General features: G+C 30.0%; 2 protein-coding genes across 5 annotated transcripts in view; one reads left to right on the plus strand and one right to left on the minus strand.

Moving 5' to 3' along the window:
• Positions 1 to 3,682, plus strand: part of Eaat1 (Excitatory amino acid transporter 1) — a 37,421-nt gene extending 33,739 nt beyond the window's left edge. Inside the window, exons 8-11 of the mRNA XM_065502273.1 lie at positions 1,492 to 1,622; positions 1,696 to 2,125; positions 2,200 to 2,296; positions 2,354 to 3,682. Of these exons, the coding sequence (XP_065358345.1) occupies positions 1,492 to 1,622; positions 1,696 to 2,125; positions 2,200 to 2,296; positions 2,354 to 2,413 (718 nt within the window). The 3' untranslated portion in view covers positions 2,414 to 3,682. The remainder of the gene's footprint in view (positions 1 to 1,491; positions 1,623 to 1,695; positions 2,126 to 2,199; positions 2,297 to 2,353) is intronic.
• A 2,034-nt stretch (positions 3,683 to 5,716) lies between these two features.
• The window catches only part of Tsp (Thrombospondin), a 56,394-nt gene continuing 47,473 nt past the window's right edge, over positions 5,717 to 14,637 (minus strand). For 3 of the 4 annotated variants that reach the window (XM_065502276.1, XM_065502277.1, XM_065502278.1), the window contains 6 exons: positions 8,257 to 8,463; positions 8,077 to 8,192; positions 7,039 to 7,814; positions 6,880 to 6,977; positions 6,078 to 6,815; positions 5,717 to 6,005 (listed from right to left, as the gene is read on the minus strand). In XM_065502276.1, coding sequence (XP_065358348.1) covers positions 5,935 to 6,005; positions 6,078 to 6,815; positions 6,880 to 6,977; positions 7,039 to 7,814; positions 8,077 to 8,192; positions 8,257 to 8,463 — 2,006 coding nt within the window. In that variant the 3' untranslated portion in view covers positions 5,717 to 5,934. Of the gene's footprint in view, positions 6,006 to 6,077; positions 6,816 to 6,879; positions 6,978 to 7,038; positions 7,815 to 8,076; positions 8,193 to 8,256; positions 8,464 to 11,831; positions 12,578 to 14,637 lie in introns of those variants that run through there. The other variant, XM_065502279.1, reaches the window with a different exon arrangement.

Genomic DNA, 14,637 nt, shown 5'->3' on the forward strand with positions numbered 1-14,637 from the left:
TTCATAGGAACGTTGGAAAAAAAACTAAATATAGGCATGGCTTTTACAAATTGGTATTTATTGGGAGTGCTTGATTTCATTTCCACCGAAAAAGTTCAAATATTTACCGTTTCAATTCCATTTCTATAGGAACGTTTAAGAAAATTTGGAAATTTTAAGGAAAATTTAATAAATTTGTGCATTAGAAGTGATTTATTGAGCTTTTTACCGTTTAACGTTCCATAGGAACGTTTCAAAAAACATTATTAATTTGCAAGGATTTTATTAGAAATCGATATCTATTAGTGTTAGTTATAATTTTCAGTATTAGTATGCTTTAAAATCATAAAATTTAATTTGCTCCATTACCATTTTTATAGGAACGTTGAAATAAAATATTGAATATTGGTGCGTTTTTTACAAATTGATATTTACTGGGAGTTATTGATTTCATTTCCATTGCCAAAGTTGAAATATTTACCGTTTCAATTCCATTTCTATAGGAACGTTTAAGAAAATTTTATACATTTGAGCATTAAAAGTGATTTATTAAGCTTTTCCAATAAAATATATAAAAATGTGATTTATTAAGCTTTTTGAATAAAATTTATTATGTTTCAATTCCATTTCCATAGGAACGTTTCAAAAAACATTATTAATTTGCATGGATTTTATTAAAAATCGATATCTATTAGTGTTAGTTATAATTTTCAGTATTAGTTTTCTTCAAAATTTGAAAATTTTATTTGTTCCATTACCATTTTCATAGGAACGTTGAAATGAAATATTGAATATTGGTGCGTTTTTTACAAATTGATATTTACTGGGAGTTATTGATTTCATTTCCATTGACAAAGTTGAAATATTTACCGTTTCAATTCCATTTCTATAGGAACGTTTAAGAAAATTTTTAAATTTAAAAGAAAATTTAATACATTTGTGCATTAGAATTGATTTATTAACTTTTCCAGTAAAATATATAAAAAATGATTATGTTTCATTTGTTCCAATACCATTTTCATAGGAACGTTGAAATTAAATATTGAACGTTTAAGAAAATTTGGAAATTTGAAAGAAAATTATATACATTTGTGCATTAGAAGTAATTTATTAAGCTTTTCGAATTAAATCTATTATGTTTCAATTCAATTTCCATAGGAACGTTTCAAAAAACATTTTTAATTTTCATGGATTTTATTAGAAATAGATATCTATTAGTGTTAGTAACAATTTTCAGTATTAGCTTGCTGCAAAATCAAAAAATTAATTTGTTCCAAGACCATTTTCATAGGAACGTTGAAATAAAATATACAGGTGTGTTTTTTACAAATTGATATTTACTGGGAGTTATTGATTTCATTTCCATTGACAAAGTTGAAATATTTACCGTTTCAATTCCATTTATTTAGGAACGTTTAGGGAAATACACCGTAAAAGAGATTTTTCACTGTTTTCTTCAAAAAAAATCAGTTTTTATTAAGTTTTCACCAACAATTTGTGTTCCTCTTTTAGGATTTCACCTTTAGGTGTGGGCTTCTTGATTGCTGCCAAAATTATTGAAATGGACTCCATAACCGATACCATACAATCGCTGGGTTGGTACTTTATAACTGTTATGCTGGGTCTATTCCTGCACGGTTTTGGTAAGTGCACAACTCAATAAAACTCTAAGAGAAAGAACTCGTTTTTAAATCTGCATTTTCCTTTTTACTACAGGTACCATTGCTGTTATATTCTTCTTGGGCACGCGCCGTTTACCCTATCCCTACATTGCTAAACTCAGTCAGGTCTTGGCCACAGCATTTGGCACCGGTTCCAGTTCAGCCACCATGCCCTTGACCATCAAATGTTTGGATGGCATGGGTATTGATCCTCGTGTAACACGTTTCGTTATACCCGTGGGTGCCACCATCAATATGGATGGTACGGCTTTGTATGAAGCGGTGGCGGCTCTTTTCATTGCCCAATACAGAGAGATGAGCTATTCGTTTGGCACCATTGTGGCGGTTAGTATTACGGCCACAGCTGCCTCCATAGGTGCGGCCGGTATACCACAAGCTGGTCTTGTAACAATGGTAATGGTATTGGATACCGTAGGTTTGGAACCTAAAGATGTGTCCCTCATTATAGCCGTTGATTGGCTGCTGTAAGTTTAAATTGTTTTAAAGAAAAATAAAGAACTTTGTTAATTTTGCTTGTTTGTTTGTAAAACTTTTACAGAGATCGTTTCCGTACCACCATTAATGTTATGTGTGATGCTTTGGGTACAATTTTAGTGAATCATTTATCCAAAAAGGATTTGCAAAATGTAGACAGAGTAAGTTGATCTATTATCTTTCGTAATTAAATAATGTTAACATTCCTTTGTTTTAAGTTAAATGCTGAACCCCATGAACTGCTGGAATTAGGAGCCAATGGCCATGACAAGGAATAAGATATCTAAAACAGCACTACAATCACAGCATAGTCAGTCATTCAAAGTAGCAGAATTTAGTTATTTGTAACTTAAACAGAAAAGAAACAGAAACACGACGTGCTGCTTAGTTAAGCAATTTATTTTTGTACAGACAGATGTGTTCGCTCCATTCCAGAAGCACGTGTCTCTTGTCTTCTCTAAAATATGTTTAAAAAAATATACCCCAGAATACAAAACTTTTAATTTTAACTTTTGTGCTCTTTTCAAAATCTTACATTTAACAAAAAGTACAACTCTCACGAATTTCCTTTAAATTTAGCCAACATTATATCTGCCCTTCTTCCAAGTCTTAAAAAGAAAAAAATTGAAAACATCTCAAACCGAAATTCAATTACCAAACCCACAAAAATATTTACAATGTAAATATATTGATAAAAAAAATATAAAAAATAAATAATTTGTATTTATAGCAAAAGAAATTTAATAAAAACAAAATAATTGTCAAGTAAGAATGTTATAATTTAAACAAATTATATTATTAATTAATTAAATTAGCAATTAATGATTATTAAATAAAATAAAAGTAAAAAAATTGCCAAATAATAACAATTTTCTGTTACATTGTCAACTCCCCCACCAAAACAAAAAGGAAAACACGAACGAGTTCAAATTTAAATGCAAAATAAAACTTTAAAGCTTTTTTAAAAACAAAAGTTATGTGGAAAGGCCCTTAAAAGCTATAAAAGCTTTAAAGTTTATAATAATATTTGTTTTTGTAAATACATACTTAATAGTTTAAGTATAAAATAAAAGAAAGAAAATAAATGACAATAAATTGAAAAAACAAACTTAGTTTCAAATCAGCTTAAATAAAAGAAAATTGTTTAAATGCAACAAATTGCCTATAAAAATACACAAACAAACAACTAAATATTAATTTTTAATTGATTCAATTCTTATACATAAAAAGATACATACATATTTATAATATACCAACAATTATATCCAAAAAATACTTTTTAGTTTTGTTACATTTGATATTTATAATAATTACGAAATTTGGAAGCTTAAAAAAACTTCTATGAAATCCCAAATTAAAAAAACGTTATAAATAAACATTATAATATACAAAACATACCTACATATACATATTAATTAACATCATTATTACCAAAAAAAATTGAAAGAAAAAAAATCTGATATAAAACTAAAATGTTATTCAATATTTTTTCTAGCTGTGTAGTTTACGTTCTCAAAATAAAAACTGAAAAACAATTAACAAATAAACTCTAATTGACTCTGATTTAATTAGAAATTTTCGTAATTATTTAATTAACACACATTGTAATGTACAACACAGTGGCTATAGTATATTAAATGTAAGTATTTATTTATATTCGAACACAATGGAAGAAAAGTTTTACAAATATCTAGTACTAGACTTTATCTGTTTTATTTATAGTAATATAAAAACACAAATATGGTTAAAATTGTTTTCAACAAATAGGTTTTTATTATTATGTACTTTTTTTTATATTATACTATTTCTTAAAAAATCCACTAATTATACAAGATTAATAATTAATTAATTATGCATAATTTAAACGATTTTTCTCTGGTCAACACCAACAATTTTTAATATGCTCCTAAAGGTATGCCATGTTTTTTCCTACCATGATTTTTGTAGTTATCAGGCATGGAAAATTAAGATTTTGAAATCTAGCCAAAAATGTTCTTTTATATATACTATTTATATGATTGCTGCGCATATAACCAGTTAAACTAAACCGTGTTTAATTAAGTGAGATAAGATAATTTTCATTTAGAATTTGTAGGTAAATTTTCTACTTTTTTTCATTGGCCCATCACCAACATTTTTTAATATGCCCCTAAAGATATGCTTTGGTTTATTACTGCAAAGTTTTGTTTTTTGTGACCAGACATGGAAAATTGAGATTTGGAAATCTAGCCAAAATATTGGCTAGATTCTAGTGATTACAAAGTTATATTTATGTTTGCTGTTCTTATAACGAGTTAAAATAAACCGACTTCAAGTGAGATAAGATAATTTTCATTCAGTATTTGGATGTAAATTTTAAAATTTTCTGTAAGGAGAAATCAATGTTGATTTTGATTGTAAGTCGTTCAGAGCTAGTTTTTGGGATAAAGATAATCTACATTATTTTTTGTATTAGTATCGCTTTGGAACTAGGAAAATAAGTTATGGGAGAGAGGACATTCGATTTGAAATTTCCTACATTGAAAATGACAGGAAAGACTTCAGCGTGAAGTTTGTTCCACTCACTGACAGTACGACTAAATAACGAATTTTCCCTGTTGTGTGTTGTGCGGTCCACTTGATGAAAAACCTGTATTACGTTAAAATCTGCGGATATCGGGAACAAATACACTAATTTCATCAGAACATATTTCATTGTAGTACCGATATAACAGTGAATTGCGTAGGAGCTCCAGCGAGTCAATAGAGTTGGATACCCTACTGTCGGTTTTCGTCCCCTCCCGTACTCGGTCGAGAAGCTCCAAAATATACTTTCAAGCTCCGCCCATATTCGGTCAGATATATGTGGTGTAAATAGTGAGGAGATCAGAAGGAAGTAATTCCTATACCGTTTCAGATAAACGAGACACTTGAATGCTTCTTTCGACACTTGAAAAATGTGTTTAGTTAGACCAGTGGACATTACAATGTATTCTCATGCTCTGAACATCAAGAGCGTCTGATTTCACAATATTTACACCACCCATAAATACAGACGAAGCATCATGGGCTGTTGTTCGTTTTTGTGTCAACATGCATCACTGTGTATTGCGAGCGTTGAAAGCGACCCTATTAGCACGATCCCATTCAGAGATTGTTCCAGATTAAGGGAATTATTCGTGTTTTGCCTAATTGACCCAATCCCCGACAGGTCTACAACTGAATGAATATAAATGGCAAATGTTACTGTCATCTGCAAAAGAATAGATAGGATTAGAAGTTTGACGTAGAAGGTCGTTTGCGGTTCCCGTGAATTTTTCTAACCTAAGTTAGAACATTCAAAACATAAGCCATATTAATATGAAACATTTTGAGGAAACAAAATATCGAGAACTGGTTTAATAGCAAAATTCAGTGGTATATAATCTTCATCTAGTACACTAATAACAGATATCTGTTTATAATTTCTCTTACGACAATTAATATTCCGACAAGAAAGATATCCAAGTACTCACCATTTTAAAGGCTTTTAAACAAAATCTGTAAGTTTCCTTTCAATTTCCAAATTGATGATTAGTTAGTTAATTCAACTACAAATCACATACAGTTTTATCTAATCTCATTTTATTTATTAAATACATATATTTCGTTTCATATAACTAGTACAAATTATGGCAATTTCAGTTGAACTTATAATTACGTATAATTGTTATTTTGTTAATTAAGAGTAACAGAGAAGAACAGGACTCGTAGCACCAAGTTGTATTTAAGAAAATTTTTAAATAATTTCTACACAGCATTTAAAATGACTGAAAGTAAATTATCTATCAATTTCTACTTTCTGTTTCAGATGACCGGGTAAATCATTGTACACCAAGGCGGGAACGCGTGCTAAAATAAAACAAAAGCATATTCCAAAATAAAGTATATGATATTCCAAGAAAACTATATAAAAATACTTACTGTTACATTTATATATCAAATCCGACCAAATAATCATTTGTTGTGAGAAACAGAAAGCCCCCAAACGGCCACCCTTCAATGTGGAATCATACACATTGTGAGAATCCAATATTAGCTTGTCTCCCTCAAACATCCTTAGACGCATGAGACCAATAGCGGGACGATGTAAAAGAGACCATCTGTAGGAAGTTTTCTCCTTCCAGCCGATATTCATGGGATCTTTCCATAATAGTCTCACTTGATCTTTAGTGTCTCCTGTATGCCACAAACTATTGCGCAACATGGATCCTGGTCCCGTTATACTATCCACCAATTTAATTTGTATACCTGGCTCTCCGGATGCTCGGAAGGGTGTGGAATGCCAATAAGTTTGTGTGTTCTTTTTCCACATGACAATGTAAAATTTGCGATTACTTTGATAACTGAATATGAAACCCACATAATCATCATCGGTGTCATCATTGACATAGAAAGTACCCTCAAAGTCTACGCCACCAAAAGCATCATGACCCACCACAAGACCGGGATCACTATTCAAAGTTTGTATAATTTCCGAGCCATTGGCATGAACTTCCCAATTGGGATCTAATTGAGCTTCTCCCTCAGGATCCAATATCACAGAGCGTATAGTACGGAAATCAGTGGAATAGATCATGGAATTATTGGGACAATTGTCTATAATATTGGGAGTGCCATCGTCATCTTCATCGTATTCACACAAATCGCCTTTGCCGTTTTCTAAAGTAAAACAAAGCAATTGTAAATTCACAATCTAAAAAACATTATTGCTATCAAAACTCACTGTTTAAATCCAATTGATTGGGATTTTTGGCCAAAGGACAATTGTCTCTATAATTGGGCACACCATCACCATCCATATCATCATCACAGGCATCTCCCCTAAGAAAAACACAACATTGATTAATTGTTCTCTAGAAAGATTTCCCCAGCTAACACTTACTTGCCATCATTATCGGTATCCAACTGGTCAGCATTACTGACCATAGGACAGTTGTCCTCACTATCCTGTATACCATCATTGTCACCATCTATCTCACTATCACAAGCATCACCCAACAAATCATTGTCGCGATCCTCTTGTGAGGGATTCGAAATACTGGGACAATTATCACAGACATCACCTATACCATCACCATCCATATCCATTTGATTTGGATTGGGCACCAACATACAATTATCATACTCATTAATTATCGTATCATTGTCCATGTCATCATCACAATCATTGCCCAACGTATCATCATCTGTATCCAACTGCTTACGATTCGGCACAAATGGACAATTATCACAGGCATCACCCACACCATCATGATCGGAATCCAATTGATCTACATTGTATACAAACGGACAATTATCCTTGTCATTCGAAATCAAATCGCCATCCGCATCATCATCACAACCATCACCAATGCCATCATTGTCGGCATCTTCTTGTCCCGAATTGGGTAAATCGATACAATTGTCACGATTACAGTGCAATTCTGAGCAGGGCAATTGCATGTCTGGCCAACTGTCCAAATCACGATCGCGACCACATACTAAACCATTTCCGGCCCAACCCACTTTACACTTGCATCTGTATTTATAATTATCGGATAGTACGCAATTGGCATTACTATTACAGATGGTGCCATCAGGACACATATCGGCTATGGGAAAGCAATTTGAGGTGCCATTGGAAACATAGCCTTCACGACATTTACATTGATAGGAGCCCTAGTAAGAAAACAAAATTTTAATTAGAAATTATATTTAATGGGACTCTAACCCCCATTTTCTCAATATCTGGTTATCGTTTTTCGTAACGATAAACCTTCGATTAACATTTTTTTTGTATGAGAACTGTCAGTTTATCGTCACGATAAAAAATAACCAGAGATTGAATGAATGAAAAGTAAAATTCGTCGCTTTCATTATTATATTGTGGTGGAATTATATTTAGTAATTCCAAGACAGTAAGGTATTTTTGATAACTTACCATTGTATTAACACACGCCGAGTTCGGTCCACATCGCGCCATACCATTTTGACATTCATCCACATCATAACAAGTCTGTTTCTGATAATTTATGGTCCAGTATTCAGCATAGTATCCTTTGGTATTAAAACAGACATGTTAATTTCATACAAAACCATTAACTATTTACTAAACATTTACCATGAACATGCATGCCACTATAGCCCAAGGGACAGGGTTCGCATCTAAATCCAGGATTTTGATTAACACAAGTCGATTTTGGATCACAGGGTTGATACAGCTCACATTCATCGATATCTACACAGAGAGTGCCATTGATACGCTGACTACGAGTGCAGGAAATACATTGGAAGAAGGGTGGAACACCTATTTGTATGCATTCAACTCCTGTGAATAAGAAATGGGAAAATTTAATGAGAATTTTTAATTGAAAATATCAAACGTGACATATGGTTATTGTAATGATTTACATGATTGTGGCAACCATGATATGATAAAATAACAATTCACATGATTGTAGCAGATATTAGTAAATAAGTATCAGCCCAATTATGAATATAAATTCCCTGGGAGTTTTTTCCCTTTTCTCAATTTTCCTATTCAAATTCAATGGGAAAAAACTCCCGGGGAACAAACTTCCGCGGACTTTTTTATTCATAATTGGGCTGTATATGTTTTTATGTTGAAAGATTATACCATATTAATCTGAGAACAACATATTATGATTCATCATTAACATGATTGCCATAAACATATAGTTATTTAATATAATATTGGTAAAAAACTTGTAATAATATTAAAATGGATACAACAAACATATACAACTATATTTTTTTCTCTTTGTGTTGAAACTAGGACTTGAACTGAACAACTGTGAAAATATATTTAGTGGATTTACAAGGTATCCTATCATGTCATATTGCCATAATGTTGTAATATAATCGCTCTTAGATTAGATGTTTTTAAGATACGCCCAAGATTAAATAACGGAAAATTGGTTTTTTGGAAAAAAAATAATGTTTGTGATAAATTGAATTTTTGATTAAAAAAATACTATTTATACCCCACAACACTATAGTGGGAGGGTATATTTGGTTTGTGCTGATGTTTATGACGTGCAGAAATATTGTCCCAACACCCACATTAAAGTATACCAATCTGCTCTGGATCACTTTCTGAGTCGATTTAGCGATGTCCGTCCGTCTGTCCGTCCATGTAAACCTTGTAATCAAACTACAGGTCGCAATTTCATAGATAATTCTACAAAATTTGATACAAGTTCTTCCATTGCCCCAAGGACAAAGCCTTTTGAATTTGGTTAGAAACGGTCTATTATTCCTCCTAGCCCCCCTACGATTGCCCTATCTGAAAATAGTTAAGCTCTCATAAATATCTTAGTTATATAGATATCCAAACCAAATTCAGCAAAACTAAGTTTTATATAAGTCGAACTCGCCTCACCAAATTTTGTGATGAAGAACGCTTATAGCTAAAATATGCTGGACATTGTATGGTAATGAAGTGGAATTGCCTAGAACTAAAAAAAATTAATTAATGAATACTTCCTATCCAAATTTGCTATCGAAGTTAAAATAATAGAGATATTAGTGCTTTTTAGTTAAATCTGAACAATTTTGTTCATGCTAAATTTTTGGGGTTCTTTAAAATAAGCAAAATTAACCCTAAGCTCTCTTTTGTTGTGTCTTATTTCTGACTTTCTGGTTGAATTTTCCGTTTTGGTGTATTCAGGGACTTATAGTAAAATTTCACGGATAATATTTTTGCGGAACATTTTAACCCCTTAAATCCCGGTTTTAATGGTGTTTTTTGTTCTCTTTTAAAAGAACGACAAAAAAGAAACATGCCTTGAGGATTTAGAGGGTTAACATATTCTACAAAAATGTTCTCCTTAACATTTTACATAAATTTGCTGAACACAATTTATACCTAAAATGTAAGGATCACATGGATTCTGGGAAACTTTAACCCGCCCTCAAATGAAATTCAGATATAAACTTTTAAAACTCCGATACACGTGTCTTTTTTTTTGTCTCCTCTATCAAATTTTTATTTTTTATCAATTATTTATCGGTCGGACCTTGTAATTTTGTAAAAAAATTGATTTTGTTGTATAGTGAATTAGTCATAGCTCCCATATAAAGCCTACTTCAGAAAATCATTTTAATGAGTATAGATTTCTTAAAAATGTTCGTATTCAAATAAAATTCAACACAAATAGGTTTCATATACACAGAAGTGATGCCACATAGGGTATCATATAACATAACATAACATTCTATAAATGATCTATAAAGTAAGAGTTATTTGGATGTCATAAAAATGTATTTTTGTAAAAAATTGCAGTCCTTTTTACACCCTTCACCATGAGTGTCATTCCGTTTGTAATTTCTATATTTGCGACCCCACAAAGTCGACGTAGATATGTCCGTCTGTCCACCTGTATGTTGAAATCAACTTTCCATAGCCCCCAAATAACTTACATACAAGATTCATACATCAATATATGCGGTATCTACACGGTTCGGTTGAAATCGAGAAAATCGGCCAGACATGCCTGAGATATAAGGGAAAAACTAGGACAACCTCGATTGACCAAATTTTTAATCTATATCTAGATTACTAAGTCATTAATATAGACAATATGGATATCTAATGACAGGTATTTCAAAGACCTTTGCAACGACGTATATAACGCCATAGTAAGTTGGACCTATAATGGGTCAAACTCGGGAAAAACATTTTTTTTCACCAAAAATATGTTTTCCACTAATAAATTTAAAAAAAGTAAATTATAAATAAAAATTAAAAATTTTAAAAAATAAAAACAATTTTGAAAAATTAAAAAAATTTTTTGTTTACCTAAAAAGTATTTAAAGTTATTATTTTAAGGGTATATGGTGAAGGGTATTTTAGATTCGACACAGCCGAATATTGCTATCTTACTTGTATTTGTTCACTTTTCGAAGACACATAGTTAAGACCATAGAGAATAGATATAGAGCGGAAACTCGCCTGTCAAAGACATAACTCAGTTGTCAGAAACCTAAGTGGTGATAATGTATTAGTAGAAATAAACTATGTGAAAACAAAAACAACACTCGTATGTGTGATTATTTTGAGTATTTTTTTTTTGTTTGAGTTTATTTCTAGTTTCCGCTCTATGGTTAAGACACCATAATAAAGTTAGCGAAGACACAATATAGTGAAGACACAATATTCGAATTGATTTGGAACAGATCAAAACAAGTGCTAAAATCATCTAAATCTCCTGATATGATGAGTGATAATATAATGCACTTATGACCATAGAAATATTAAATTAATAGAGAAAACTAAGGATCTCAAATCAAGTAAAGTCCTTTCTTTTAGTTTTAGTATTATGTTGGGCGTGTAAATTTTAGTATTTTTTAAAAGTTAATTTATTTATTAATCAAAATGTATTAGTTTTGTTAGACAACATGCTTTTCTTTTTTGCAATAAACTACCAACATACATAATTAACCAGAAAATGGAAAATATACATATATACCAAAAAAAAAGATTTAAAACAAAAATAACTAACTACGACTCTAAATACCATGATAATAAAAACCGAGTACACAACACCAAAATGTTATAAACTTTAAGATGATAAAAATTATATGAATGATTGATTTAAAAAGAAAAGAAAATGTTGTATTTACCAGTGAAATTCTTACTCGTATCATCGTACTCTTCAATAAATTAAAACACAATTTGTTTTAAGGCAAATTATTTTGTTTAATACAAAAATTAAAATGTTTATTATACAAGAAATTTTTTATTTTACAAAAAATAGCAATTACAACTTAAAACAAGAAATTTATAAATTTTTGACATAAATTTTATTAATTTAATTTTGTTTTTTTTTTTTGGAGAAAAATTAATTTTTAAGCTTAAAAATATATGTATTGTATATATAATTTCCACTTTCTGGTAAGGTGGACTTAGAGATAAAATTTTAAATTTATTTATTCACGTATGTATAGTTTATTAAGCATTTGTGCACATAAAGTTATTATTATTATTTATTACAATTACTATAATTTTTTTTGTTTTGTTTAATTATTATAAAATTTAACATGTTTCTTTTTCGTTCATTATTAATTTATTTTGGATAACATAATACTTGGTTGTGATATTACCAGGGATAGAGTTGTAAAGATATTTAACAAGAATATCCCCAATATGTAAGTAGTGTGTGTTTGTGTGCAGTGTAAATTAATAGTGTTTTATTAAAGTTGTTTAAATCAATTAAAATTTTAGTTTTTCTTTTCCTTTATAAATATTATACTTAAGAAACTAATATTTTATTGAATATAGCAATATTATTTAGTTGGTCTCTGACATCATTCATTCTCAATTATAGTTTTTTTTGTCTATGATGTCATTACGGAATATTTGCGCGCTGTATACTGCCTTTGATAATGCTGTACATTATGGGTTGGCACTATAATGCTTCCTATAAAAGTTCACAAAATTCGCATTAGTTAAATCAATTTAAATTCTTGAACAGGAAATCTTAAAAAAAAGGGTAAAAGGTTTAAACCTTAATTTTAAAAAATCAATAAATCATTATATTATTGTATGAAGCAGACCAGACCCCCTATGACATTAATTGGGCTAATGTCAAACATATATTTCGCACCTTTACCCTGTATTTAGGTTTAAGAACACCGCGAAATTGAAGGGAACAAACAGAAACACAGGAGCGTGGTAAGCCATAAAAGTGAGAAGAAAATTAACGAGATAATCTTATATTCCCTCTGTGATAAATACAATAAGAGAAAAAACAGTTTTATTGTAACCAGCAAAAAATAAGTCCCCACAAAAGAGCTTTTCAGTTAGGACAAGCAAATTTTGGCATCAATTAATTGAATTTTGACTAATCAAATTATTTTAAATAAAATCTCAAGTCTTATTTTGTTTAAGGTCAAGTAAAGTCTGATCTAAATAAGTTCAATCCTTTCTTATTCAAAATGAAATTTTTATTTTGTTAAGTATTTTCTAAGCTAAGACACAAAAAACCAGTGAGCGAAGACACAATACAGTCTTGCATAGACATGCTTTAAAGCAAATCGATTTGATCTAATAAAGTCTTTATTTGGTTCAAATTCACTTGCAGTGGAAAAGATATCTTAATGAAAAAGACATGAAATTAATAAATAAATTAATTAGTTTTAACCATAGTTCTTGGCATTAAATTAAGTTATGATAAACTCGAAACATTTTGTTACCGTTTTTTTTATCAAAATGAAAAAAAAAATATTTCAAACTAGAATGAAAGTTAATTGAAAACAATTAAATGATCTAGGCCTAGTTCTTGGCTTAAAATCACATACATTTTATTACCATTTTTATCCTTTATAGTCCCGGTTCTGTTGCTGTTTAAAATCGATAAAATCAGCCAACAAATGGCTGATATATAAGGTATAAAAACAAGGACAACCTCGATTTTTTTTTTTTAAAAAAAATTTTGAATTGAAATTTTTTTTAAATTGTTATTTTAAAGTATAATTTGGTGAAGGGTATATAAGATTCGGTACAGCCGAATATATGTAGCTCTGTTACTTGTTCGAATTATATTTTTCCGACGATTCAAATCGGTTATTGGAAAACAATGATTCATGTTTAAACTACAGTTAACTTTTATATATATCGTAGTTTAAATCTGAAATATTTCAAAATTGTTCAATTAATAATATGTATGTATGTATATTCGCAATTATCCCAACTGATGTCGAAGTTATCACAAATGATCGTGTTCTATTAAACTTAAAAACTAAATATATTTCAATGCAATGCCAGCAGGCTGGCCAGACATAGGGATTTTTTGTGGACAACCGATTTTGTTACGGACATTCAAAAATATTTCGAGGGTTTGTTGGGAGATTAAGAATATGGTAATTTCTTCAACAAATTCAAATGACGCTTGTCGAAAAGAAATTTTTTCCAAATTTATAAGAATTTTTATTGAAGTAACTTTTTTAATGTTGTAATGCCAAATTTTATATATAATCCAATATTGGACAATTACTATAAAATGCTGTCTTTTTGGCATTTTTGAGGATATATATTTCTAATTTCGTTTGGAAACAACTATAAAAAATACACTGATGTCAAGTGTGGGAAAAAAATATAAATTTGTTATATACAGAAACGGATTGATTTTAAATATACTTTTTTTTCAATTTTTATCTAATTTTTTAAAAATAAATTTAATATTTTGTAATTGTTTATTTTTAAATATTATATAGGAGCCCATTTTCTTAGATATGAGTAAAAAATGTAGTTTTCAAAAATTGTTTGTAATATATCAAATGAACATAACAATGATCACAGGTTGACACCTCGTAACTAACAATATTTTAGCATGATCAGATAATAATGCCAACAGTATCCGTATGATGGAGGAATGGTATGTAATCATTACATATCTCATGTTGTTAGTTATGAGTTGTCTTAATAAATCGTTTTCTTTTTCTAAATTCCCTTACTGTACCATTAATTTTGAGCTTAAGT

The sequence above is a fragment of the Calliphora vicina genome, chromosome 2 (assembly GCF_958450345.1).
Source record: "Calliphora vicina chromosome 2, idCalVici1.1, whole genome shotgun sequence".
In the NCBI taxonomy this organism is placed as follows: Eukaryota; Metazoa; Arthropoda; class Insecta; order Diptera; family Calliphoridae; genus Calliphora; species Calliphora vicina.